The 25,370-nt window shown below is 41.0% G+C and overlaps 1 protein-coding gene across 9 annotated transcripts in view; it reads right to left on the reverse strand.

Annotated features, from left to right (window-relative positions):
• The window catches only part of TANC2 (tetratricopeptide repeat, ankyrin repeat and coiled-coil containing 2), a 369,572-nt gene that overhangs the window by 37,089 nt on the left and 307,113 nt on the right, over positions 1-25,370 (reverse strand). For all 9 annotated transcript variants that reach the window (XM_044247669.1, XM_044247668.1, XM_044247667.1 and 6 more), the window contains 3 exons: positions 10,794-10,902; positions 1,519-1,641; positions 527-763 (listed from right to left, as the gene is read on the reverse strand). In XM_044247669.1, the coding sequence (XP_044103604.1) occupies positions 527-763; positions 1,519-1,641; positions 10,794-10,902 (469 nt within the window). The remainder of the gene's footprint in view (positions 1-526; positions 764-1,518; positions 1,642-10,793; positions 10,903-25,370) is intronic.

Here is a 25,370-nt window from a genome sequence, read left to right on the forward strand (position 1 = left end):
TGTTTTCAGAAAGGTCTTCAGGGAATTAGAGTACACTAGCAGAAATACTGCTGAGTGCCTCTGGTCGGTTTGAGGATCAACCCAGAGTCATGTTCTCCTCATACCTTGAAGACACTGGTCTTCAAGGCTAGGCCGAGGGAGTCTGGCCTCTGTTCTTACCTCCACGGCAAACTCTCCTCTACACATGAAAGGCTGTGGGCATGGTTCAGTTCCCCCTTCCCAGTGCAGTCTCTTTGCTCCTTCCCTTCTCCTTCCTCCCTCTGTGCTCAGCAGAGAAGTCCCTGGTTGTTAGGTGGGGACTTTTTGTGGCTGCTGGTAAAGGCAGTTTCCTAAGTGCCCCCCAGGGGTGCTAGAACCGTGTCCTGATGCGCTGCAGAAGGGGCAGCAGCAAGTGGGCCAACAATGGGCCAGGGCTCCCTGTGCTCTGCACCCTGCTGGGCTTGGTGTGCTCTGCCTGGACTCCCATGAGGGAGACTGCACAGGGCTGCCGAGATGGGGGAAGGGCAGTGGGCGGGGCAGCCGTTACCTTGGCTCGCTTCTTGCACAGCAGCACCACAATGCTCAGGTAACCGGCCGCGGCTGCGTAGCCCAGAGGGGTCAGGCCGCTCTCAGATGAGGCATCCACATTGGCCCCAAACTCCAACAGTAGGGCCACCATTTCTGTGTAACCAAGATGAGACTGGACACACAGAATTGGAGCGTTATTTAAAACCTCTGTCCGGTAATTAATGTTGGCACCTCCCAAAATCAGCAGTCGGCTGACCTGGAAATAAGTAAACAGAAATCACACTCAGGCAAATTTCAGTTGCATCCTTTCAGTCATCTTTAAAGATTTTATTTATTTATTTGACAGAGAGAACGATCACAAGTAGGCAGAGAGGCAGGCAGAGAGAGAGGGGGAAGCAGGCTTCCCGCCAAGAAGAGAGCCCGATGTGGGGCTCGATCCCAGGACCCTGGGATCATGACCTGAGCTGAAGGCAGAGGCTTAACCCACTGAACCACCCACGCACCCCCTTTCAGTCATCTTTGATGAAGTCATCTGGGACCCCATAACAGCACCCCAGGAGCATTTAGTAACTGCTTTATCAGTCTCCACTTGCTCCTTTTTTGGTATCTTGCCTTTAGAACAGGATATGACATGTCTCCTTTCCATGAACTGCTCAGTCATGAGAGCCACCCACACCATAGGGCTGAACACAGCCTCTACTAGGTGAACTGCTGGCTGGAAAAGCTTCTACTGAAACAAAGCTTATCTGAGATTAATTTACTGCTAGAGGCCCGACGACCTGACCCTATAAATCAGAGCCAGCTTATAGAAGGTAGTAGCTCAACAGGTCTGGTCTTCAATTCACAGAATAAAATGCAACCATTTAAAATAGATTAGACTATCAATAAAAGTCTGATTACGGGAGACAATCTAAGGTCAAGTCAAAGATCAGTTCAACTGCCATTTAAATGTCTTAACTTTATTTTTGCACAGCTAATTCTTTAACCTGTCTGTGGTCTACAAGCATCTACCTTTATATTTGGAGTGTAGAGATTTCGTAAAGATGCCAATGCCATGGAAAGACCTTCTGTGCTGTAGGAGATCCAGAGGCCTTGGAGGATGGAAGAGGACACACCAACTTTTTTACTCAAACCCTGAAAAAGAAATAGAGACAGTTAAATTAGTAGCCCAGCTGAAGAGTACCATGAGTAAGTAGTGGCTTCTAGGTTTGCTGTACTAAGAAATGAGAATAGAGTCTTGCCCTAACTACGTCCATGCCCAGCAAAGCCAGTCCACTCATGGAGACAAAGACTAGTCCTGTAGGAACAAGTGGATTTAAATTGTTTCTATATTAGCAGTCTCTGGCAACAAATCTACTTAATACCCTTCTTTTTCTGCTATGTCTGGATGAGATGAGTGAGATGAGAATAGAATCAATCTAGAATCAATCTCTCAAATTCAAGTTACTAAAATAAACACTGTGGCAAAGATAATGCAATGTGGTCACTCATTTTCTCCCTGGACGTTTGGGGAAAATGATGTTTCCCAGCCTCCTTTACAGTTTGATGGCCCATGTGACTTACTTCTAGTTAGTTAAATATGGGTAGAAACAGTATCTTGTGTCCAGGCTTAGCCCCAACCCCGTCCCCCCCCCCCCCCCCCCCCCCCCGCCACCGCCGCCAACCCCGCACTTTCTATTGCTCCTCTGGACTGCAGGCTGGAAGATCCAGTGGAGGATTCCAAGGCCCCAGACTATTTCAGAATTACTCTATGGAGGAAGCCTGCCTGTTGATTTGCCCTGGACTGTAAGAGGAGAGAGAAATGAACCTCTGTCAAGTCCCTGAGATCTTATGGGTTTGTTAGAGCAGTTAGCACTCCTCACCCTGCCTAATGCACCCTAGAGTGATCATATCTGTTTATCTTTGGAAACAACACAGGTTGGATCATCACGAGCAACACATTTTCTCTGGTATGACAGCAGCATAGGTCCCACTGCACGCACTAATGTTTGCTCCTTTCATTGTGGCTTCTCCAGAAGGAAGTCAGAATACTTTTCAAAAATTCTGGATAGTCAGATATTCTCTGGTAGTTGTTTTACTATTTTGCCTATATCTGGGTGAAGTGAGTTCAAGTGGGAAATCCTGAGGGAAGGAAGATACTAAGTGAATCTGGGGAGGTATCTCTTAAAAAATTTAAGCTACTCCTGCCTGCTTTGTTCTTGAAAAGCAGGTTGTTCTTGCCTAGAATACCTAATTATGTCTAAACCAGCAATTCATGGCCAACTTTTATTTATACTCCTGACCCTACCTCCCCACCCCCTTTCCCCATGACTGAATTATTTGGAAGCAAATCCCAGACCTCTTATCAGTCAATATCCAAATATTTCAGTAAATGCCTCTAAAAGCCCAACATCATTATGATACCTAAAATTAACAAGGATTCCATAATATGAGATATCCAGTATCCAAACTTTCTTGACTGTTTCAGAAAAAAAATAATTTTTTTCTAAATTGTGATCCAGAAAAGAGCCATATACTACAACCAATTTTAAAACACTTTAAAAATGTAAAAAAAATCTCATTTTTTTCCCTATTAATTTTTTTATAAAGATTTTTATTTATTTATTTGATAGAGAGATACAGAGAGAACACAAGTACACAGAACAGCAGGCAGAGAGAGAGGGAGAAGCAGACTTCCCCCTGAGCAGGGAACCTGATGTGGGGCTCCATCCCAGGACCCTAGGATCATAACCTGAGCTGAAGGCAGCTGCTTAACTGACTGAGCCACCCAGGTGCCCCTCTATTAATTTTTAAACAAAATATTATGCACATATTCCATACATGTACACGTTTTTGCCTCATTTCAAGAGAGACATAGTAGTCCATTATATGGATGTATCATAATTTACTTAAAGGTAAGTTAGGGTCTAGAGCTTACCTCCTGGAAAATCAGGAAACCTACCTCTGACTCCCTCTTTGGGCCTCAGTCTCCTAATCTAGACTATGTGTGAGCCTCACCAAGATCTTTTGAGGAACTGTAAACTGTATTAACCAATTATACAGAAAAATCATTAGAAATTAATATTTATGTCCAATAGAGGGAGCTTTTAGTATTGGAAGACGAGCTCTATAAATTGTGGTTGAAGGGGAAAAAAGGAAGGGAATCCAACATTTATTCAGTACCTATGTGTCAGGTTCTATGGTAGGGCCTTTTCATACATTAGCTCCTTTAATCTCCATGACAGTCCTATGAAGTTGAATTTATTACTATTTTTATTAGGAGAAAACAACCCAGAGAGGACTAAGTAATTTGCCCAAAGTCCTATAGCCATTAAAAAGTGGAGCTGGAGTTAGAAGCCAAGTCCTTTTAACTCTAAAGTTCATGTTCCTTCCATTAGACCAAGTTAAACCTGGGCCAGGTCTTCAATTCTGAATTCTTAGCTGGAAAAGTAGCAACTAAAATAAAGTAGCTGATTGCTGGCTTCTCCATTTATTTCTGACCCATTCTCCACCCTTGAGTGTCTTCTTTAAAACTGTCCTTTTTTATCCTAGACAATCTGATCTATTCCTATGGCTTTACTTTTATGATTTCAGCTAAGCATTATCTCTTTTATAACTATGATATTTAAAGCAAAACTATGACTATGATCTATAATAGTCAACTTTCTCTTAAACACTGACTTACATAAAATTCCTTAGATACGTTCATTTAATCCATTAGAATATTATGAAGATTATCCTACAGAGAAATAATGCTGAACCTGTGCTTATTAAAGTCACATAGCAATTCTACTTTTACTCAAGGTCTCCAGCATCAGAGGGAGCTCAGAAAATGTTGTATTTAGCTTCTTGGAAAGATACAGCAACTCACTCCTTTGCTCAGGGCCTATAAATTTGGGTTTAGTTTTCCTGAATGTAAATTGCTTCTCTTTTCTGTGTGATACTGAGGACAGTTTTGGTCATTTAAGATACCAAAGGAATTTTAAACTAGAAAGCCTAAGATGGTTAGAGAAAAGCTGAATGTTCCCAGAATACCAAGTCATAATTTTTCCTCAAGGGGACCTGGGTATACTTCTACTTCTGGTAATGGTGGATCTAAACTTGATCCTGCTAAGGATAGCTAGGAAAAATGGTACAAGATTTAAAAATCACTCTCATCAAAGACATGGGAGGAATAACAGGTTGGAGAAGAATTACTAGCCCAAGTAAGGATAGGATGGAGCCCAGGAGAGCAGCTTAGAGCTACTTTTCTCCGCAATGTGTTTGCCAATTCTACAGAATTAGCTAGGAGTACTTTTAATAGCTTTGGGATTTTTAGGGCAGTGAAACTCTTCTGTAAGATACTCTAATGGTGGATACATATTAGGCATTTGGCAAAATCCACAGAAACATATGACACAGTTAAGACCTAATATAAACTGTGGACTTCAGTTAATAATAATGTATTGATAAAGGTTCATCAATTTTAACAGTGTACTGCACCAGTGCAAGAAGTTAATAACAGGGGAAACTGGTGGGACAGTGAGTATATGGAAATTCTCTGTATTTTATGTAAACCTAAAACTGCTCTAAGAAAGAAAGTCTATTAAGATCAAACAGACAGACAAAACCTGGGTTCTACTCCAGAGCAATGACTGATAATCTCTGGGAGTAAGGCTCAGAGGTGTGTGTGTGTGTGTGTGTGTGTGTGTGTGTGCACGCACATGCGTGTGCTTAAAGTGCTCTGGGAAAGGAGCACCTGGGTGGCTCAGTTGGTTAAGCAACTGCTTTCAGTTCAGGTCATGATCCCAGAGTCCTGAGATCAAGCCCTACATTGGGCTCCTTGCTCAGTGGGGAGCCTGCTTCTCCCTCTCCCACTCCCTGCTACTCTGCCTGCTTGTGCTCCCTCTGTCATATAAATAAATAAAATTTATTTAAATTCTCCAGGAGAATCTAATGTATAGCCAAACCGAAAGCCACTGGCCATTGATCTCTACCCACAGATAAATTTTGAATATATAAAATTGGGTGAAAAAAGAGAATTTCATGAAGAGTATGATTCTGTTTATGTCAAATTTAAAAGTTAGCAAAGTAAGTCTATATATTGTTTATGAATACATTTCTATGTTGGAAAATGCAAAATATGGATAAGAAGAACACATATGAACTTTAGGCTAGAAATCATCTCTGAAAAGGGGAGAGAAATCGAGTTACAGAGGGCTTCTACTCTAAGTATTATATTTTCATTTCTTCAAAATAAAGAAAAAGATTTGGAGCAAATATGGAAAAATTTTAATGTCTTAAATCCGATAGAGAGTATTTGATTATTCAGTTATCTCTGATTTCTGTTATGTTTGAAATATAATAAAATTTTTAAAAAGTGGGACAGAGGGATATTTCCTCCTCTGAGACAAGAGAAAGTTGAGGTAAGAACTGATGATACTGTAGATTGATTTTTTTGGTGAGAGGAGTAAAGTTGTTAAGGGAAGTCACACTCAATGGCTTTGATTTCTTCAGTGACTCATAAGTCAGGCTGTTTGTGCAGTTAGTTGACTTGGTTAAAAGCCAGATGAAAAAGAAATGGGAAAAGGAACTGAGTAAGAATAGACCTTGGCAAATGAATTTCAATGAAATGGTCCAGTAAATGGACTACAGAGCAGCACTGAGGGTCCCAATGAGGTTGAAGTAGATACACAGGAAAGAAGGCTGAAATTCAGAGCTACACTCTAGGATCTGGAGGATGAACTTGACTTGTGCCATGGACTTGCTCTGCTGATTTCTTCTGCTTGGTGGGGTTGACTCTTTGCTTCTATGTGGTATAAAAGGAAAGAGCTTCAGTTTAGTTAAATTCATCTCAACAGACGTGACAGGCAGGATCCCATTATCAGGCAGGATGTAGCCAAAAATAACCTGTAATTAAATTGTGAGCTGATGGATTCTTAAAGAGAGCTTTAAGTTCAAATAACTAGAAAAAGTACTTCTTCAGTATCTAACTACTGCTCAGGCAACAAGAGATCTCTGCCAGAGATGGATGGTAATGGGGTCCCTTCCTTAAATATTCATTAGAGTCTAAATTTACAACACTGTTTATCAGCTGGGAGAAAGCTTGCTCAGTAGTTTAGACTACAAACAGGGAACGCATACAGAGATGACAGCAATCTCATTTTAAGGATCTGAGCTCTGGGTCAGGTATCATAAGATCATGGCAAAAAATAACTTAGGGGGCTCATCCGGTGAGGTTCTTTTTTTAAAAAAAAGATTATATTTATTTATTTAACAGACAGAGATCACAAGTAGGCAGAGAGAGAGAGGAAGAAACAGGCTCCCTGCTGAGCAGAGAGCCCGATGTGGGGCTCCATCCCAGGACCCTGAGATCATGACCTAGGCCAAAGGCAGAGGCTTTAACCCACTGAGCCACCCAGGCGCCCCTAGGTGAGGTTCTTTAAGGCAAATTATTTACAAATATGTCATTAGTGACTACAGAGATATAACCTATAGTTATCTAAGCATCTGAAATAAATCATTACCATTCTTATCTGAGTAACCCATGTGGCCATGCTTAGTTATAATGAAAAGATCCTGGTAAAAAAAAGGGGTTGGCAAACTATAGCCTGGAGCTAAATCCAGCCTTTCATGAACTTTTATAAATCATTTTTTACTGGAATATGACCATATCCATTTATTTCTGTATCACCTTTAGCTGTTTTTGAATTACAATGGCAGAGTTAAATGTTTCAACACAGTTTATAGGACTACAAAGCCATATTTGCTGATCACTGCTGTAGGGGATGCTAGGTAACCTCTGACAACGTTATTTCACCATCTGGAATTTATGCTCATTATTAGTTCTTACTATCAGGCAAGAGATTATTACTAGTAGGTTTGATCATAAAACCTTAGATATATGTCTAGGACTTTGCATCTTATAATGGACCTCTTTTGTATATCTTCTATGATCCTGATAACAATTCTGAGAGTTAGATACTGTTACCATTTTACAGATGAGAAAACAGATTGCTTAAGAGTTAGAGTCTGTACTGAAACCCATGCCTTTTGACTGATGTCCAAGGATCTTTCTTTTTCCTACCAGATGTCTGCATATAGCACCTTTCCCCCTTGGCCAACAGTTCTCTTCTGGTAAGAAATGTTATAGAACTGACCAATCAAAGAAACATTTCAGAGGGCAGCATTTAGGCAGTGAATTGCAAGCGCACTCTGAAACCCTTTTGGTGGCCAGACTCAAACAAAACACCTTGTATTACAAGGTAGATTGAAATATCTCTGGCCACAATTCACAAACAGCCTGCTTTCTTTTCATAGATTAAAAAAAATCAAAATGGCAATTAAAGGATCACAACAGAACTATTAAGTGCTCAACACTGGTGGTCATTAGGGAAGTGCAAATTAACACTACAGTGAGCTACCACATCACACTAAAATGGCTCCCATAAGACTGACAATACCTAACAAGTGTTGGCAAGGGCTTGAAAAAAACTGGAACCCTCATACATTGCTGGTGGGAATGTAAAATGATGCAGCTCCTTTGGAAAACAGATTCGCAGTTCCCCAAAATGTTAAACACAGAGTTATTATATGACCTAGTAATTCCATCCTGGTATATATCCAAGAGAGGTGAAGACATGTTCACATAAAAACCTGAATACTAACACTGTAAATATACTAAATGCCACTGAGTTGTTCACTTTAAAATGGATAATTTTATTTAAAAAAATCAAGAAAGGAAAAAATCTTTAAGCTAATAATCATAGCAACGTTAGTCATAATAGCTAAAAAGCAGAAATGACCCAAATGTCCAACTGGTGAATGGATAAACCAACTATGGTGCATCTACAAAACAGAATTTTATTTGGCAATAAAAAGGAATAAACTGAGGTGTCTGGGTGGCTCAGTTGGCTAAGTATCCAACGCTTGATTTCGGCTCAGGTCACAATCTCAGGGTCATGAGACTGAGCCCTGCACTGGGCTCTGTGCTCAGCATGGAGTCTGCTTGTCCCTCTCCCTCCGCTCCTCCTCTCTGAGCAGGTGTGCGCTCTCTCTCTCTCTCTCTAAAATAAATAAGTTTTAAAAATCTTAGGGAAAGAAAAAGGAATCAAGTGCTGATACATGCCGTAACACAGATGAACCCTGAAAACATGCTAAGTGAAAGAAGCCAGACACAGAAGGTCACATACTGTATGATTCTGTTTATATACAATGTGTAGAAAAGTCAAATCTACAGAGACAGAAAGCAGACTGGTGGTTGCCAGGGAAGTATGGGGAGTACCTTCAAGTGGGCACGAGTATTTTTAGGGTGATGGAAATGTACAAAGAGTGGTGACAGTTACACAACTCTATAGATATACTAAAAGTCACTGATCTGTACATTCTAAATGGGTTACTTTTATGGAATATAAATTATACCTCAATAAAGCTGTTAAAAGCAAAAAGAATGAAAAGGGCTTCTTAGCCAGCCAAATATCCAGAATCAGGCCTACAACCGTGTACTTTAAAGGTAGTTAAGGATACTGTACACAATTTTTCATGAACAAAGATAAAACAGAGGGAATTTTAAATTAATTGGAAAGAAATATAAATTGGATTATATGTCACTGCTAATTGGGGAGTTCTAAATGGTCCTGGTTATAACTAGTCTGTCTGTGCCTTTTCATGACCCTCAACTGAGGGGGACTGAAAATTCTAGCAGTCTGGGAGAAGCTAACGTGAATCGACAGGGAGCACTGGGCATTTAAAGGATCCTGAAAAGTGTAGCATGAGGAAAGTCATAGTCCAAGTCTACATTTTTCAGCCCACAGTCACGTCCTCACCATATGCTGCACACCCGAGTATTTACGGCCAGAATCACACACGGAGCCAGTCTTATCTCAGGCAACCGTGCTGTCTGCAGCAACTTCAGATAAAACTGTGTCAACCATAGGAGCGTGTGGTTTGAATGTAGGTTTTCACATACTGGATATAATCACCCTGGGTCAAAGAAACTTCGTATCATTTATCTGTTAATGTGGTATTTGTTTATCTTATGGTATAGAAAAGACAGGAATCAACTTCTTTGTATCTGATCCTAGGCAGGTGGTGAGGCTAAAAGCTTAAGTGTTTAAAGCGGTGATGCTTAATACTTGTGTTACTTTCCTAGCTGACTGAAGGACAATGATCTCAGAGTTTGTAGAAGTAGCAGATACTTTTTGGTCCACTTGAATTTGGAATGAGACACCTGGCCTGTTATTTCAGTCTCATTCTGCTCCCGCTAAGTAAGGTCACTGGGTAGAGTCATTTTTGGTACAGTGATTTGTTAGATAAGGCAATTATGATTCAAATAAAGGACTTGTCACTGTGGGTTCCACTTCTGTATGTCTGCTGAACAGGCCTCTCCGGCTGTGCGCTTATATACTGGGAAGAATTTGCTAGGCTCTCGGAGTTGCCCTTAATGCCATCTTTCTCTCTGAAGAGAACTGTTTTATCTTTAGCAGTATCTCTCGGAGGGGGAGTCCGACACAGAGAAGTATTTAAGATACTTGTATTTCTCCATCCTGAGGCAGGAAAAGCACTCTGACGCGATTGCGGGGTCTGGAGCGGGCAGATGCAATAGCAAACTGTGGGCTAGGAAGACCACGAGAACAAATTTCTTTCCTGACTTTTGTGCTTTATCCAACAACTCTTAGACTTTAAATTCCTTGAGATTAGGGACATTATCTTTTTTTTTCTGTATCCCTAGGACAATGTCTACATTAAGTGCTGAATAAACAAATGAACGCCCGTACAGGCGCAGACAGATGAATTACGTGCCGTCTCCTCTGCCCTTGTGTGTCCGCTCCAGCCTTGCGAGTACCGAGAGAGGGACACTGATGTCATAGAGTTCTTAGAAGTTTTGAAACTACTGGGAGAAAAACCAGGATTACAACTGGGATGGAGAATGGGGGAAGTAGCTCAAAGAGAGGTTAGTGTTGGTTCCAGATAGTTGGAAAATCATAGTACCAGGAATATTAAAATCTTCATAACACAATTATAAGAAAATTGAAAGAGTAACTGCTCTCAGTGATTCTTTTTAGTACACATATGTATGTGTATACGCTTCTTACCTAAATGACGATACATGCACATTTCCTGAAAAGCCTAGCAATCTGCTAAATTGGGAGATGACAAATGTGGTTCTCTTTCCAAAGACCTAGAGAGGAACAGGCTACAAATTTTAGGAGGTGGATCAACTCTATAACAAAACGCAGGGACTATATTGAAATGAGTAGCTTCATCCACAGTGTTAAGGAAAGCCTGCTGGAGACTGAAAGAAAAAAGCCTTCAACTTCTCTAATTACCTTAAAAATGTGTGCTTTGAGGATGTGATGTCCCAGTTCAATAGTCTGCTGTCGGTTTAGTTTTCCCTCTTGGCGGGAAAACCAGAAAGCAAGTAATGTGTGGCCACTCCTGCAAAGAAAAAGAGACTCATTTTAGAATTTTAATGGCCCCATGTTCTGCATTGGGTGGGGGACTGTTCAGGTCCATCCAGACGTCCAGCGAAACTCTGCCTCATTCAACCAGTTTCTAAGAGAAGGGCACCTGCTGCTGGGCAAATAATGGGTACTGAAAGGTCTCTAACTTTTACCAGTCCTTTACCCAGATCACATGTGTGAATATCACAAAATGTCATTTCTAGTCGGCTTACACCATCCCACACACAGATGGCATTAAAAGATTCATTTTTATATTCTGTCTCTGTGAACTCTCCACTTATTCTACCCATACTTTAAATGTCAGTGCTCCTCAGGATCTCCATTTTGGTCCCCGTCTGTCCTCTCTCCAGTAGCTGATCCATCCTGAGAGACTTCACCACCACCTGAGTCTTCTTCTTGATCTAGACTTCCGAAACTTCCACCAATATATATCCAATGGTTTGTTGGATTTCTCCGCCTGGAGGTTTCGCAGTACCTCAAGCTCAACAGGTCCCCAGATGGATTTACCACCTCTTCCCCAAGGGAAGTTTTCTTTGATCCCCTCTACCTTCCCTGCAGCCGAGAAACAGGGAGTATTTTCTTTTCGGTATAAGCATTACAGATTGTGTATCTCTCTCGTATGGTATATAGCACCTGATTTCACGCCTCTCCTCTGCGCGACTGCAGGTTTCCAGATGGCATCCACTCCATCTCCTGATAATGGACCCTTAGTCTCTTAAGGGAAAACTCTCTTTTCTGCCTCCCCATGTTGTCTTATCAGCCCATGATACTCAGAACTGCACTGCCATGGCTCTCGTAATCATGTGGTCACCTGGTCTGAAGACAAAGCTAACAGAAGGGCTAAGCTAAGAGGACTGCAGAAAAATAGAGCTTAGGCCCTGACTATATGGCATCAGAAGCTCCCCGAAGTTTGGACTTGTTTTATGAAATAACCCATTTATACTTTATACATTTATAAAATACATTTATACTCCATTTGAGTTAGGAGTATTCTAGTTCTTCTAGCTCAAAGCATCTTAATGGTTTGTATTCTTCCTTTAAAGAAGATTTTATTTATTTGAAGGGGGTGGGCGGAGGTGCAGAGGGAGAGGGAGAGAGAAAACCAAACAGACTTCATGCTCAGTGTGGAGCCTGACGCAGGGCTCAATCTCATGACCTTGAGATCAGACCTGAGCCCAAACCAAGAGTCTGATGCCCAACCAACTATGCAACCAGGTGCCTCTGATATATTCCTTTAAGTGTGAATGTATGAATGTACGTATGTATACAAGACGTGTGTGTATTTCTGTTTACATTAGGACAGAAATTCTGAGTTATTTATATTTCCTGGAGTGCCTAACACAGTGTACTGCATATAAACATTCTCAGTAACATTTTTTGGAAGCAAGAGAAAATTAGGTATTAAAGAAAGGACGCTGGATCACCTTTGGGATGTGCTCTCTTGCCACATTTGCTCTAGGTTGTAGGAACTGCAGACACTTAGAACTGTCTCTCTACTGCCTGCCAGATTAGTGGTCAGCAGAGTTCTTTATGCCACTGGTAACAAAACTCTTCTATTCCTTTCACTTGGAGTGCCATAGAAAAGGGAAATGAAACCATTGTCTCAGTTTCAAATCTAATGAATTAATCAAAAGGATGGTAAAAAAATAGCAAGTAAATTTCGTTGATGATATTTCCCCCAAAAGATGCCCAAATATCTACTGAATGATTTTCTCTCATATCGAACACTGGCTACTCTGCTGGGTTTAAACAAAATTGGAGACAACCTCACATTTGTCTGCAAAACAAATACATTTTTAATTATCTTTGATTTTTTTTTTTTAAAGCTTCAGTAAAGAATCTGAAAACTAGGGGATGGGACAACTTACCCAGGAATCATTATAAAGAAATTTCTCTCTAAAAAGACTTTAAAAAGAAATTCTACCAAGATTCTAACCTTGAGCTTCAAGAATTTCTGAATCCTAGTGGATAACATACCAACTTATTTCACTGGATAAGATTAACCATAATGGGGTGGGAGGTTGGGGTACCAGGTGGTGGGTATTATAGAGGGCACGGCTTGCATGGAGCACTGGGTGTGGTGAAAAATAATGAATAATGTTTTTCTGAAAATAAATAAATTGAAAAAAAAAAAAGATTAACCATAATGGGAAGGAAGTTATTTAATTGAGAGACTATCTCAGGGAAGTGTAGCCTGCATGGAATCATCAGTATCATCTGAGGGTATGAGCCCAGATTGCTCCACATTCACAAAATCTGTAAATTGCTATTGAACTTTTTTTTTTTAAGATTTTATTTATTTATTTGATGGAGAGAGAGAGCACAAATAGGCAGAGAGACAGACTGAGAGAGAGGGGGAAGCAGGTTTCCGCCGAGCAGAGAGCTCGATGTGGGGCTCAATCCCAGGACCCTGAGACCATGACCTGAGCCGAAGGTAGAGGCTTGACCCACTGAGCCACCCACGTGCCCCTGAACTTTCATTTATCCTTTGAAAGTCCAATTTAGTTGGTAGGTTATTTCAACAGAGCGTATTAGAAGGTGACATGCAACATTTAGGAAAGGCCCTATCTCAAATTCTCGAAGTCCTACCCAGTTATTAACGTTGAAATTACTGTAGCCTCCCTGCTGTAAGAATTACTGCTTTAAGTGACTCATCCATTGACTCAGCTACATACTACCAGAACCCCTGAATATAAGCCTCTGACCCACTATCTACCCACGCTTCAGGCCATTCCCAACAGGGTTAAGATAAAAAACTCAGGTCTGACAAGGAAATGAATGAGACACAGAACTGACATCACCCTAGTGCTTTCGTTTTACTACCATAAGTAAGAAATCCCGGTACGATGTGTGCATTTCTTTAGTATGCACTTCAGCTAGCTAGAGAGCACAGTGCTTGCTTTTGCTGTTATTGATCTTGCACTAAGGAGAACAGCAAGCAATATGAATCAAAGAAAAGATGAAGGTGACAACTATAGTTCATTTCCTTTTGGACACAAGCATATCACATTATTCATGAAAGAATGGTTCTTTTTTTTTAAATATTTTATTTATTTATTTGACAGATAAAGATGGCAGAGAGGCAGACAGAGAGAGAGAGGAGGAAGCAGGGCAGAGAGCCCGATGTGGGGCTAGATCCCAGAACCCTGGGATCATGATCTGAGCGGAAGGCAGAGGCTTTAACCCACTGAGCCACCCAGGCGCACCCCCCCTTTTTAAAAAAATATTTTATTTATTTATTTGACAGATAAAAATTGCAAGTAGGCAGAGAGGCAGGCAGAGAGAGAGAGGAGGAAGCAGGCTCCCTGCTGAGCAGAGGGCCCGATGTGGGGCTAGATCCCAGAACCCTGGGATCATGACCTGAGCCGAAGGCAGAGGCTTTAACCCACTGAGCCACCCAGGTGCCCCTGAAAGAATGGTTCTGATCAGTTCACTGGACTCAGAGTTTATGGTGTTCAGGACACAAAGGAAAACAGCAATTTATATTATATGCTGGCATTTCCATCTGTTCCTTACTGTTCTGATAAGATATGGGGCCACTGGCTAACCTGCCATCTGAATGTGTTACACTACACTTGTCTGTGTTTATTTCTGTTTTCTAATTATTTGCTCACTTCCAACCTCACTTCTTTTGACTCTTAGCCTCGCCATTCTCTGAGATTACCAGCAGCCTCTTAATTGGTTGTCTTTGAGCCTTTGAGCTTTATCTTTTTCTTTTCTCCCTCCAGAACTAGGTCCTATTGACTACCTCCCCTGAGCTCTCTTCTCTCGGTATCTGTGACACTGCCCCTGATGCTTTTTCTCCCATTTCCTTCAGTGATGTAACTTCTCTGCTTTATTTCCCATTTCCTCTTATTTCATAGGTCTCCTGGCTTCAGCTCTCACTGTAGCGACATCTCTAGCACAGACATATTGTTTTGCTTCTCTAATTGCCTGCTGGATCTCTCGTCCTTCAAATGACCTGTCATATGACACTATCTGAAGTTGAAGATTTCCCTCAAAACCAAATGCATTTATGGGGCGCCTGGGTGGCTCAGTTGTTAAGCTTCTGCCTTCGGCTTAAGTCATGATCCCAGGGTCCGGGGATGGAGCCCCCCATTGGGCTCCCTGTTTGGCGGGAAGCCTGCTTCTCCCTCTCCCTCTGTTGCTCCCCTGTGTGTGTTCCTTCTCTCACTGTCTCTGTCAAATAAAAAACAAAAACCAAATCTGTTTAGGATTTCTTTATTTTTTAATATACTGCCAGTCACTCAGGCATAAAATCTAGCACTTGTTTTCCTCCTCCCTTTATATACTTTCTCTCTTGGATAATTGCAAGAGCCTCTTTCTCTCCACTGCCTGCTCCTTGGCCCATGTCAATAATCTACAGTGTATAAACCTGATAAAAAGTCTGCTCAAAATTCTTCAATGGCTTTATACTTCCTCCCATATATAATCTAAGCTCTGTAGCATGGTATTCAAAGGCTCTCCGTAATTTGTCCCTTGTCTATTTGTCTCTTTACCCTTTTACCTGGTGCTTGTATTTTCAGATGGAGTAAATCATTCTAGGTTTCAAACACACCTTCCCTCTGCCTGTAATTCTCTTCCCCATTCAGTTCACAAGGCAAACTCCTCCTCACTCCTGAAATCTCAGTCCACACCATCTCCTCCATGAAGTCCTCCCTGGTCCCACCAGACAGACTCAGGAGTTCTTTCCCTCGGATCCTTGTAGTAGGTACACACCCCTATCACACCGACCACAGCACACTACCTGTCTGCATGTCAGCCTTCCCACAAGACTATATGGAGGCTGGAAGCCATGTTTTTTTCACATATGTACTCCCAGGCAACAGGAACGCATATTTGTAGAATGACTGAATTAATAATACTGTAAAGTTGCACATGACCTTATCATTTTAAAAATACTTTTTTAGATTCTCACAAACCCCTATACTATAGGCATAGGACTAAATATTACTCCTAATATTATCATGGAAGACAGAGACTTGGCAAGACTGAAGGACAGCCCCCAACTCACGCGGCTGGGATCAAAGAGAGACGGGATGAGAACCCAGGGTTTTCTGAAACCTAGTTCTGTTAACACACTGACAAGATTAGCCACTTGGTTTTCATTTCTGCGAAAAATGGGCATTTTTGTGTGAAAAGTCAACCAATATTAAGAGCAGTGTATTCCTTTGTATGGTATAAACCCTGAATTCTTAACATAATTAAAATCAGCAATTAATTTTGACATTTTTTCATTGGCATTTTGGGAGAGACTAGTTAGAAAACAGAGGGTGCCCTCCTCAGTGTGACATGATTTTAGGCATGACTGAACACAACTATGTCTTCCTTCTATAATTAAAGATTATGGTAATCGAAGTCAACTTTGGTGTGGGTTCATATGTGATAATAAAGACCAAATGGGGGTGGGGGGTAGTGGTGAAGGCAGAATTATTTCCACACAGCTTATATATAACGAGATCACTTTGTGATTCAAAGCTACAGAGCAAATTTCCCTGTCTGCATTCACAGTGCTGCCTCTTCATCTCTGAAGAAAAATCAAAATAGACCCATGTTCAAATCCTGCTTCTGTCACTTAGAAGCTCTGTAACCTTGGAAAAGCTACTTAACCTCTCTGCAAGACAGGAATAGTGATAACCACCTCTCACGACTGTGGTGAGAATTAAGTGAGCTATATTAAGTGAGATGTATATTCCCTGTAAGAACTAGGATAGTGCTATACTTAAGGAATGAATATTAACCACGTGACTTTATACATATTGGCAGATAACTGTGTGTACAAACAGAACTTTCACTTTTAAATGCGATACCTCATCCTTAAGCCCAATCTTTATCCCTTCACACCTTGACCCCACTGCCTTCAGGACCAAGAGAGAAATCCACAGATTTCTCTTTCAGGGAACAGTGACTGCGTATGGGTGCCATTCCCTGTTAGTCAATGCAGGAAAACTTGGTAGTGTAATTTCAGGCAGAGAGGGGAGATGAAGACAGCTAACTGGTCCCTAAGAAATAATGTAACATTTAAGCTAATAGGAGGAATATAAATTTCTCAAGGAGACCAGAGGTTTTTTCAAGAGGATACTGAATTTTATATTCAAGATGGATTTGCTTTTGAGGTATTTTAGGGGAGAACCAATCACAGTTCAGAGTTGCAGATTCCTCCCCTGGGCCTGTCCCCTCTCCCTTCTCCTAGATGTGTAAGTTCTGATGAAAGGTAGAGAAGGTAGTGTCCAGAAGAGCGAGGGGTCAATCCTATCTCCATTCCTTTTTGCAGGCATCAACAGCCCCTTGAGATGGATTATTGGAGACAAGTGATGCTCCTCCTTGGACACTGACAGATTACAAGGCAGTGAAGAGCTCTTAAGATATTATCAAGACATTATCATTGATAAGATGTTATCAAGAGATAACATGGTTATCTCTTACATGATAACCCTGTTTCCCTGTACCTCAAGACTTCAGAGCTAGGGAGACTTTTAGAGAAAAAAACTCTTTATAAGCAAGAATCACCCTCCTTTCCCTCCACCTGTTTTTAACAGTTTGGAAACTGAAGAATAGTTGTTTTATGCAAAATATATAATAGCATAAAATATATATTGTTTTTCTAATAGATTTTTGCTTAGCACCCCAGGGAGACAGCTAGACTTAAAGTTTCTATTTATAGTAGGGAAACATGCTAACAAATGTTTAACTTAAATATTTCCGACATGGATGTTTTCTCCATTGTTCTAGTCACAGTCACTGATGTGTAGTCACAACATTTCATTAGCTGTTATGTCGAAAGTCGATATACAACACGTTAGTGTTTCAGAGAAACACCACTTAGGTGTTTTGATATTCTTCTGTGCAGGGCTCAGACATGATAAAGTGGTATAGTTACAGCCCGCTGCTAAGGTGTTGCTTACAAGCTTAGCTGAACTATCTTATAATTTGGGCAGAAGTAATGTGCGAGGCTGCTGTGGAATGACTTTCTAGCATAGAGGTAGATGTGGGGAATTATTTAGGGAGACCTAGTAAGATCAGAATTACCTGGCAAAGAGGGACAGCTGTCTACAAAAGATCTGCGCTCCCTTCCATAGTCAACACTTGTTGCTAGGAGGTGGCGACTTGGCCAGGAGCCTCGCATTCACTTATTCAAGTGGGGATGAGGATGGAGTTCTGGCTAATGGGATATAGGCAGAAATTATATTCATCACTTCAGACCTGGCCCAGAAAAGTTTTCTCCTTTGACTTGCGTGACCTTACTTTCTCTTGTGTCTTCTTTTAATATTTCCCTTGTAAATTATTAGTCAGTCCATCATTTCCCCTAGCGTTCAAATATAACTATTCTGTTCACATGCTTCTAAACTTCCTGTTCTATACTCTTAACTTGGGTTACCTTGTTTAGTCCTACAACTTCTGCTGTCAGGTACTTGCTGATGACTTCCAAATCCATAACCCTGTGCTTTGACTCTTTTCTTTCCCTATTTTCCAAAGTCACATTCTAAATATACTTGTGCACCTTCCCTGGAGGTAATTCATTAACAACATGTCCAAAACAGGACTCATCTCCTCCCATGAATCCCATTATGCATCCTCCTGCCGTTGCTCATGCTAGAAGCCCTCCTTCCTCAGAATGTTCTATATTGGTCAGTAGTTTCACTTCCCACCACCATTCAAGGTAAGTTTCACAGTAATTTTTAAGCCCTCCACCCTCAATGGCTGTACACAAAAAAAGACCCAGTGCTTCTGAGTATCTCCAAAATGTCTCTCTCATCTATACCTTGCTCTCCATTCTCACACTGTAGGTCTTGGCATTTCTTACCTACACTATTGCTATAAACCTCATAACAAGTATTCCTACCTGCACTCTCTCCTCTTCTTCAATCCATCTTCCATACACCACTCATTAGAACTATTTTTTACATCATCCGAGTTATTTAATCATTGTCTCCTTGTCCTTAAAAGGTTATAGAGACTCCCTGTTACTTACAGAATAAATTATCAAGTCTTAAACATGGCAGTCAAGGCTTTCTTCCTAGTGACACTTCCATTCATTCTTTCTGATCTCGTGTCTTACTCTCTAATCACATCTTCTCACAACTCAGCAAAGGCATTTCCTATCTTCACACCTGCTTTTGCTCCTGCCCTGACCTTGTCTTCCCTGCCTATAGTGCTCTCCCACTCCAGAGCTGCTTCATGGAATCAACTCATCCTTCAAGACATTCCAGTGGGAATGTCACCTCTTCTGCAAAGCATTTCCTCTTTGTCTAGGCTCCTAGGGTATTCCGTACTATGGCACTATTGTTGGTTGCTTGGGGTCTGGTTCCCCTTTAAAAGGTAATGGCTTTAGTGTCAGGAGGTGTCTCATTTGTCTAAGTTTCTCTAGTGGATAGCACAGTCCTCGGTGTAGAGTAGAAGTTCAATAAATGTTTCATGAATGAATCCATGCTAAGCAGATGGGGTCAAGAAAAAGAAACACGAGAACTTGCAGGTCTGCTTTCTAACTCACTAACCTACTTTGGCCTTGAATTTGCAGGCGTCTCTGTTGCCACTATTTCACTGTGAAGGAGTATAACTATAACTCAAATATTGACAAGAGATTGACATTCCTGATCCTTCTCACGTCTCATCTTAGAATCTCAGCCTGCAGGCACACTTTGGTGGTTGCTGCCTTACAGTCTGCTTGTTGCTATCAATTCTCAGCAAATGACACCCACACATCTTTGCAAAAATGTCTTCCCTCTTTAGCTTATCAGTCGGTAACTGCTTTGGCATGTTCTCGTCATGGTTTTCTCATGGCACCTGGATACCAAATACATTGCTAGTCAGCTTGTCCTACTGTTTCAGATTCAACGTGGAAGTGAAATCAAAGAGCTGGATGAAGTCAACCCCAAGTCGCAGACTGTAAAAGTAGACTGTGCCCAGGATCTGCCTTTGTATAAGTGGGTGGAGCAGCGTTCCATCTTTTTAAATACGGAATCTGGATAGAGATTTCCTGCTTTCTCCCACTTCACCCCACAGTTTCCTATAGCCCTTCTGTTCCGTTAAGGCATCACTGGCCTGAGGAAAATGGACACTCGTCCTCTGACAATGAAGTCTTTGGGCAGTTGGCAGGGATCTGGGAAGCTGAAGAGCTATGGCTCCACTGACTTGTCACAATTTAGAACAATAGCAGCAGGCACTGAAGATTTATCACATCGCTCTTCCTCCCCCATGCTGCTCGCTCATTGTTTATACCTCTAGCATAGCACTCTGTCTTGATTTGTAGCGAGTTGTAAATGTGTCTGTTAAAACCACTAACCAGTAAGTCCTAGTAGACAGATCTATCTAACTTATATCTGTATTCTCGTCAGTGCTTAACACAGTCTTGAAAATATTACTTAATAACTGTTCATTGGACCCTTGTGGAAATGCGTGTCTTCACTCATTCCTGACACATGGTGACAGAGTGAACAAAAGACACTACTGAGCTGTCAGAAGAGTTTCACAAATATTTTTAGTTGCAAGCTTAGAATTAGTATCACTTATCATTCCTTTGTTTACTTAATTCATTATTTTAAAAAGTATTTACTGAGTGCTGTGTGCCAGGTACCGTATTAATCACTAGGAAGCCCAAGGTGAGCATGACAGAAAGGGTTCCTGTCCTCATGAGTGCGCTCATATTCTATAGGGGGAAATGGATCATAGAAACAAGTATTCACATACAACAAATTAATAGTAGATTGTGACAACTGTTAGGAAGGAAGTATATAGGTTGCTATGATGAAGAAAACAAGGAGGGGCTTCCTTATATAAGGTGACAAATGGAAGTCTGAGGAGATGGCAGTTTTAAGCTGAGATTTGAGGAGGAGTGAGAGATCTTGCCATGTGAAGAGCCAGGGAAAGTGAGCTCCAGATGGCGGGAATTGTTAAGCGCGAAGGCCCAGAGGTGGGAGAGCTTAGCAAGTTCTGGGAATTAGCAGGCGATCAGTTATGACCAGAATATCAGGGAGAATAAGAGGGAGAATGAAGGATCTCAATTTAAAAAGGTGGGTGGAAGATACCTTTGTGATAGAGGGCTTTGAAGTAGATATTAAAGGCTTTTCATGAGGAAGTTACATCGTTGGATTTATGCTTTCAAAAAAAAAATGATTGTGGCTGCTCGTGAAAAATGGATAGAGGGGAGGGAGGCTCTCCCTAGTGAGGAGGTTAAAGTAGTTCATGTGAGAACCGAGGGTGTGATCTGCAGAGGTGGAAACAAGTCAGGGAACACTTATGATAAAATTGGAAGGGCCAAACCAACTGGATATGCTCATGGTGGCTGCGTGAATACATGTCTCACAGCTGTGGGTTCTTACGGTTGAGAGGACAGGCTATTAGTGCTGATTCTACCAAATGTGGAGATCTAGCTGCTTTCAAAAGTCTCTAGAGACAGTTGACTAAGTTGCTGCACTCACAAAAAAGAAAATGCGCTGTCATATCCCCCTAAGCTGGTGAAAACTACTTCTGATTGCTGGGCCATTAATCTTGGTTTGACAACCTAGAAAAGCCTGTGGAATTCCCATCTTTTCATTCAGCCAGTGTTGCTTCAGTACTCATTAATAGGACAAATAGGCCTCTACTTCCTATGCTACTTTTGGTACCAAAACTTTTCCTTAACTGCCTGCTCTACTTCTTCCTATTTTTGTTTTTTTAGTGAAGTTGTTTTAATCAGCATTTGCTATTCAGGGCATAACCACTTAAAAAATACATATAAATACATATATAATTTTAAACATATAAAGCAATATTACTTTCTTGTAGCAAAATCAAATATAGGACAATACAAGCCCTTTTTGTATTTTCTTCGGTTGACTCTTCTGCATGCTTTCCAAATCATAAAAGAATGCTCTCTCTCCATCTTATAATAACTATGTCTCTGTATATTTATTAGCTTAGGAAACTTCACATGAGTTTTTATGACAGTGAGAATGATTACTAGCTTTCTCCAAACTTAATTTTGGATTTGGAAAAGGGGAAAAAAAAGAATTATCATTGCCCATCTTTGAAAGTATAAGAGCTTTAAAGATGGGAATGGTTTGTCTATTCGACTAATAGACGTGGGTCCCGCAATTTCTACTGAGAGAAAACAAATTTTTAAAGTTGAAGGACATTCATGCAATTGGCAAACTGGACATAGTCCAAGATATAATTAGATTTTATCTAGTATCTCCCTTGCATTAAATCACAAAACCATGACCTTAGGTGACTAGAGTAATACTTCAGATATGAGTCTCACATTTATTCTTGATGCCAATAGGGAGTTAGAAACTGGATAAGATAATAAGGGAAAATTTATTGGCAAATTAGACAAATCTCTAATAATATTACACATGAATGAAATCTCTCCTTGGAGAGATTGTCACTCAGATTGTGACATCAGAAGACTAAGTTCCCCCCAGTGATAGAAAAGAATTCGAAGTGCAGCAGATGTAGACCTGGCACAGAGATTAGAGAGTTAATATTTCCAGGCAGGTAAGATCATATACTAATAGTCAAAAGCTAGTAAAGGATATACACCGCCTTTTTCCTTGCTGTAACTCTTCCAGACCTCCTAAGGGCTGATGTGGTTCCAGACCCTTTTTTCCTTCCCATGATCTGTCACTTTGCTGAATTCTTTCCTACTGCTTTTAGAAAGCAGAACCTATTTCCAATGTAAGAATTCGTTGTAGGAGCCTGCAATGGCTATCAGCAGTAACCCAGAGTTCATGCTTCAGCGAGGGCAAGGTTAAATGTCATCCTGCCCAGAGGCTCATGTCTGGATTAGAACAGTCAGGATCCCCTTGACCCTGCAGCTCCCCATTCTGTGGTTACTTCAGACCCATGTATTCTTTAAGAAGGCAGGCCGTGCAGGTCCTCTGCACAGAGTTCGTTTTCCCTTTTAGGGGGAATGCCTTCTTTTTGCCTTAGGCAAACTGCTTCTCCTCCGATGGTCTGCTTCGTGGCATGGACTCTGGAGCATCAGGGGTTCAATATGTAACTCACGGGCTAACATTGACCAAAATAGTTAGGAAAAACCTCAACAGACCATGTATTATAAGATACCAATTCTAGTCACAGAGAGTCAAGTAAGTACTCAACTATCCTCACAGGATTTGTGCAGCCCTTCCCCCTCTTCGCCTGCCATAAAGTTTGCTTCTCTTAGTTTGAGGAAACCAGGTCGACCCAGATGAGGCTCCCAAATCATTACTTCATTAGGTCATAGTGATTCAGTTACTCAAAGAAAGATCACAAACCTCATGCGTTTTATTCAAACAGTTAAAAATAAGATAACTGAGTCTTCTGATCTTTTTATAAAGATCTTACATGTATCTTCCTATATATATATGTATATATACAAACACTGATCTGTGAGCTGTTCCTATGGAAGGGGAGGCTAGATACCGTGAAGACAAAGATAGTGAAGAATGGAAACCAAAAGTGGGTGGGGGTTCATGCAGAAATATTACGTCTAACGCTCTGCAGAAATATTAAGCAGCAAGGGCCAGCAGCCCCCAACTGTTTACTCTCCCAGCCTCAAATTTCAATGATCAAAGTTATCAATAGGTTAGATAACAAAGACTGATGGCTCTTCTCAAACACCTTACTTGAAACGCACAAGTTGCTTCAAATGTGTTTGCTCTTTTCCTCTTATTAACATAATAGCAGAGATTAGTTTATAAGATTAGTGAGTTAATCTGATATCTCAGTGCCTGAGGGAATAAAATATAAGATGGATTAATCTCAGAGTATGACAGGATATGACAGTGATGAATAGTGGGAAACAGAGAGAATAAGATGGTGAAGTCTAAGGTTTGTCAGGGCTTCAAGAGGCATATTTTTATCCAGAATGTAAATCCAAAGTTTTAGAAGTTCTGATGTGATAAAAAAAAATTTCAGTGATGCTCTGCTTACAGCTCGACACACACACACACCCATCCTGTTACCAAGCTAAGAAAAGACATCTATAACTCATCTCTTTCTGTGACAGTTACATGTTTATGCAACATTAGGTCATTCTCTCTGGGATGTCGGAGCTGACATGCTGGGACAACAGGCCATCTGATAGTTAAAATAAGGAAAACTCTATCTCAGCTGTAGCACTGACCTCTGGCTCTGCTATTTCCTCTTTTCTGCACCATCCTCAGATTATAGACTCCCTTCAGCTTATGTGGGTGGCCTATTTCTGAGGAAGATCAACTACTTTTTGGCTTCAGTACAGAATATTCTCCTCTGTGTCTACTTCCCTAATAAGGTCAGCAAGTTCAGGGTGAACGAGTGAGTGCTGAAAGCCTGGGAAGATGGACTTGAAGAGCCAGAGACGTTCTGTTGCCTCTGAGAGTTCTTCTTAACATGGAGACAGGCCTTCAGCACGGGCTTACATGGTGTGATTTTGGAGGCACTGAATTGGTCTCTCTGGTCTACTGAAATACGTGCAATGCTCTGGAGAGAAAACCAGGGAGAAACAGAAGAACAGAAAAGCAGAGGGGGAATGTACAGGAAGTAGAGGCTGAAGGCCACAAAGCCAAACCCTGCTTTGAAAGAGTCCCGCTAATCAGACTGCCTGAAATGGAAAGCAATTACAGCCAGTTTCTCTGAAAGGCCAGCTTGGGCTTTGCCAATAGCATTAAACTCTTAGTGAATTTCCATCTCATTGACCCAGGGGGCCTCAAACTCTGAGATCAATACTTCAGTAACAAAGCTGGTGCCAGACAGTGCTGGGCAGAAGGCTGAATTCCAACTGAAATGAAATGTGAGGAAGCTTTTTTGATAACTCCTGGTCCTACTATTTTATTCTCTCTGCCATTAAGTGATATATGATGATCCCTCAGCAGCTCTGCATGTTATTCAGTCACCAGGGAACAGACTACAAAGCATCAGAAGTTAGAAGTGTTTGCTTGTCCCCGTGTTATCAGTTGGTTGCCAAGATGTTTCTGGTTAATAAATCATGTTGAGAAGGTAAGCCTGTAAAGTCAGGATATGGCTACAAAATACCGTATTTTCTCCTTTTGGAGCCCCTGAGGGTTTTATCTCAGATAAAATGTAAAGATACTGTTAATTCGGTGGTAGCCTGGTTGCCTTGGACCTCGGCATTCAATTCTCTGAGATGTTCCAGGAAAAGAGAGAGCAGATCAACTAGCAAAGTTTCTCTGGAAATAGATTTCTAAGTTTTCATGAGGCAATTCTAGATTGGTCTCTTTTTATTAAATATGTGGCCGCCAACTCTGTGTACTAACGATTGTAGCAGTACTAGTGGGATTTATAATAAAATACTCTTGGGAATGTCATACAATTTATAGAAGAAACTCAGACTCAGTTTTTTTTTTTTTTTAAATCTTGTGCTCTTGAATACTAATAGCAGAAGACTACTGCTGCCTATCGAATTAGCCACAGGATTTAGTTAAGGTATATCTAAAGGGTCTATTACTGCAAAGGCAGGAGTAGAGAGAAGAACATTCCTTG

Source organism: Neovison vison, chromosome 5, assembly GCF_020171115.1.
Source record: "Neovison vison isolate M4711 chromosome 5, ASM_NN_V1, whole genome shotgun sequence".
Classification (NCBI taxonomy): Eukaryota; Metazoa; Chordata; class Mammalia; order Carnivora; family Mustelidae; genus Neogale; species Neogale vison.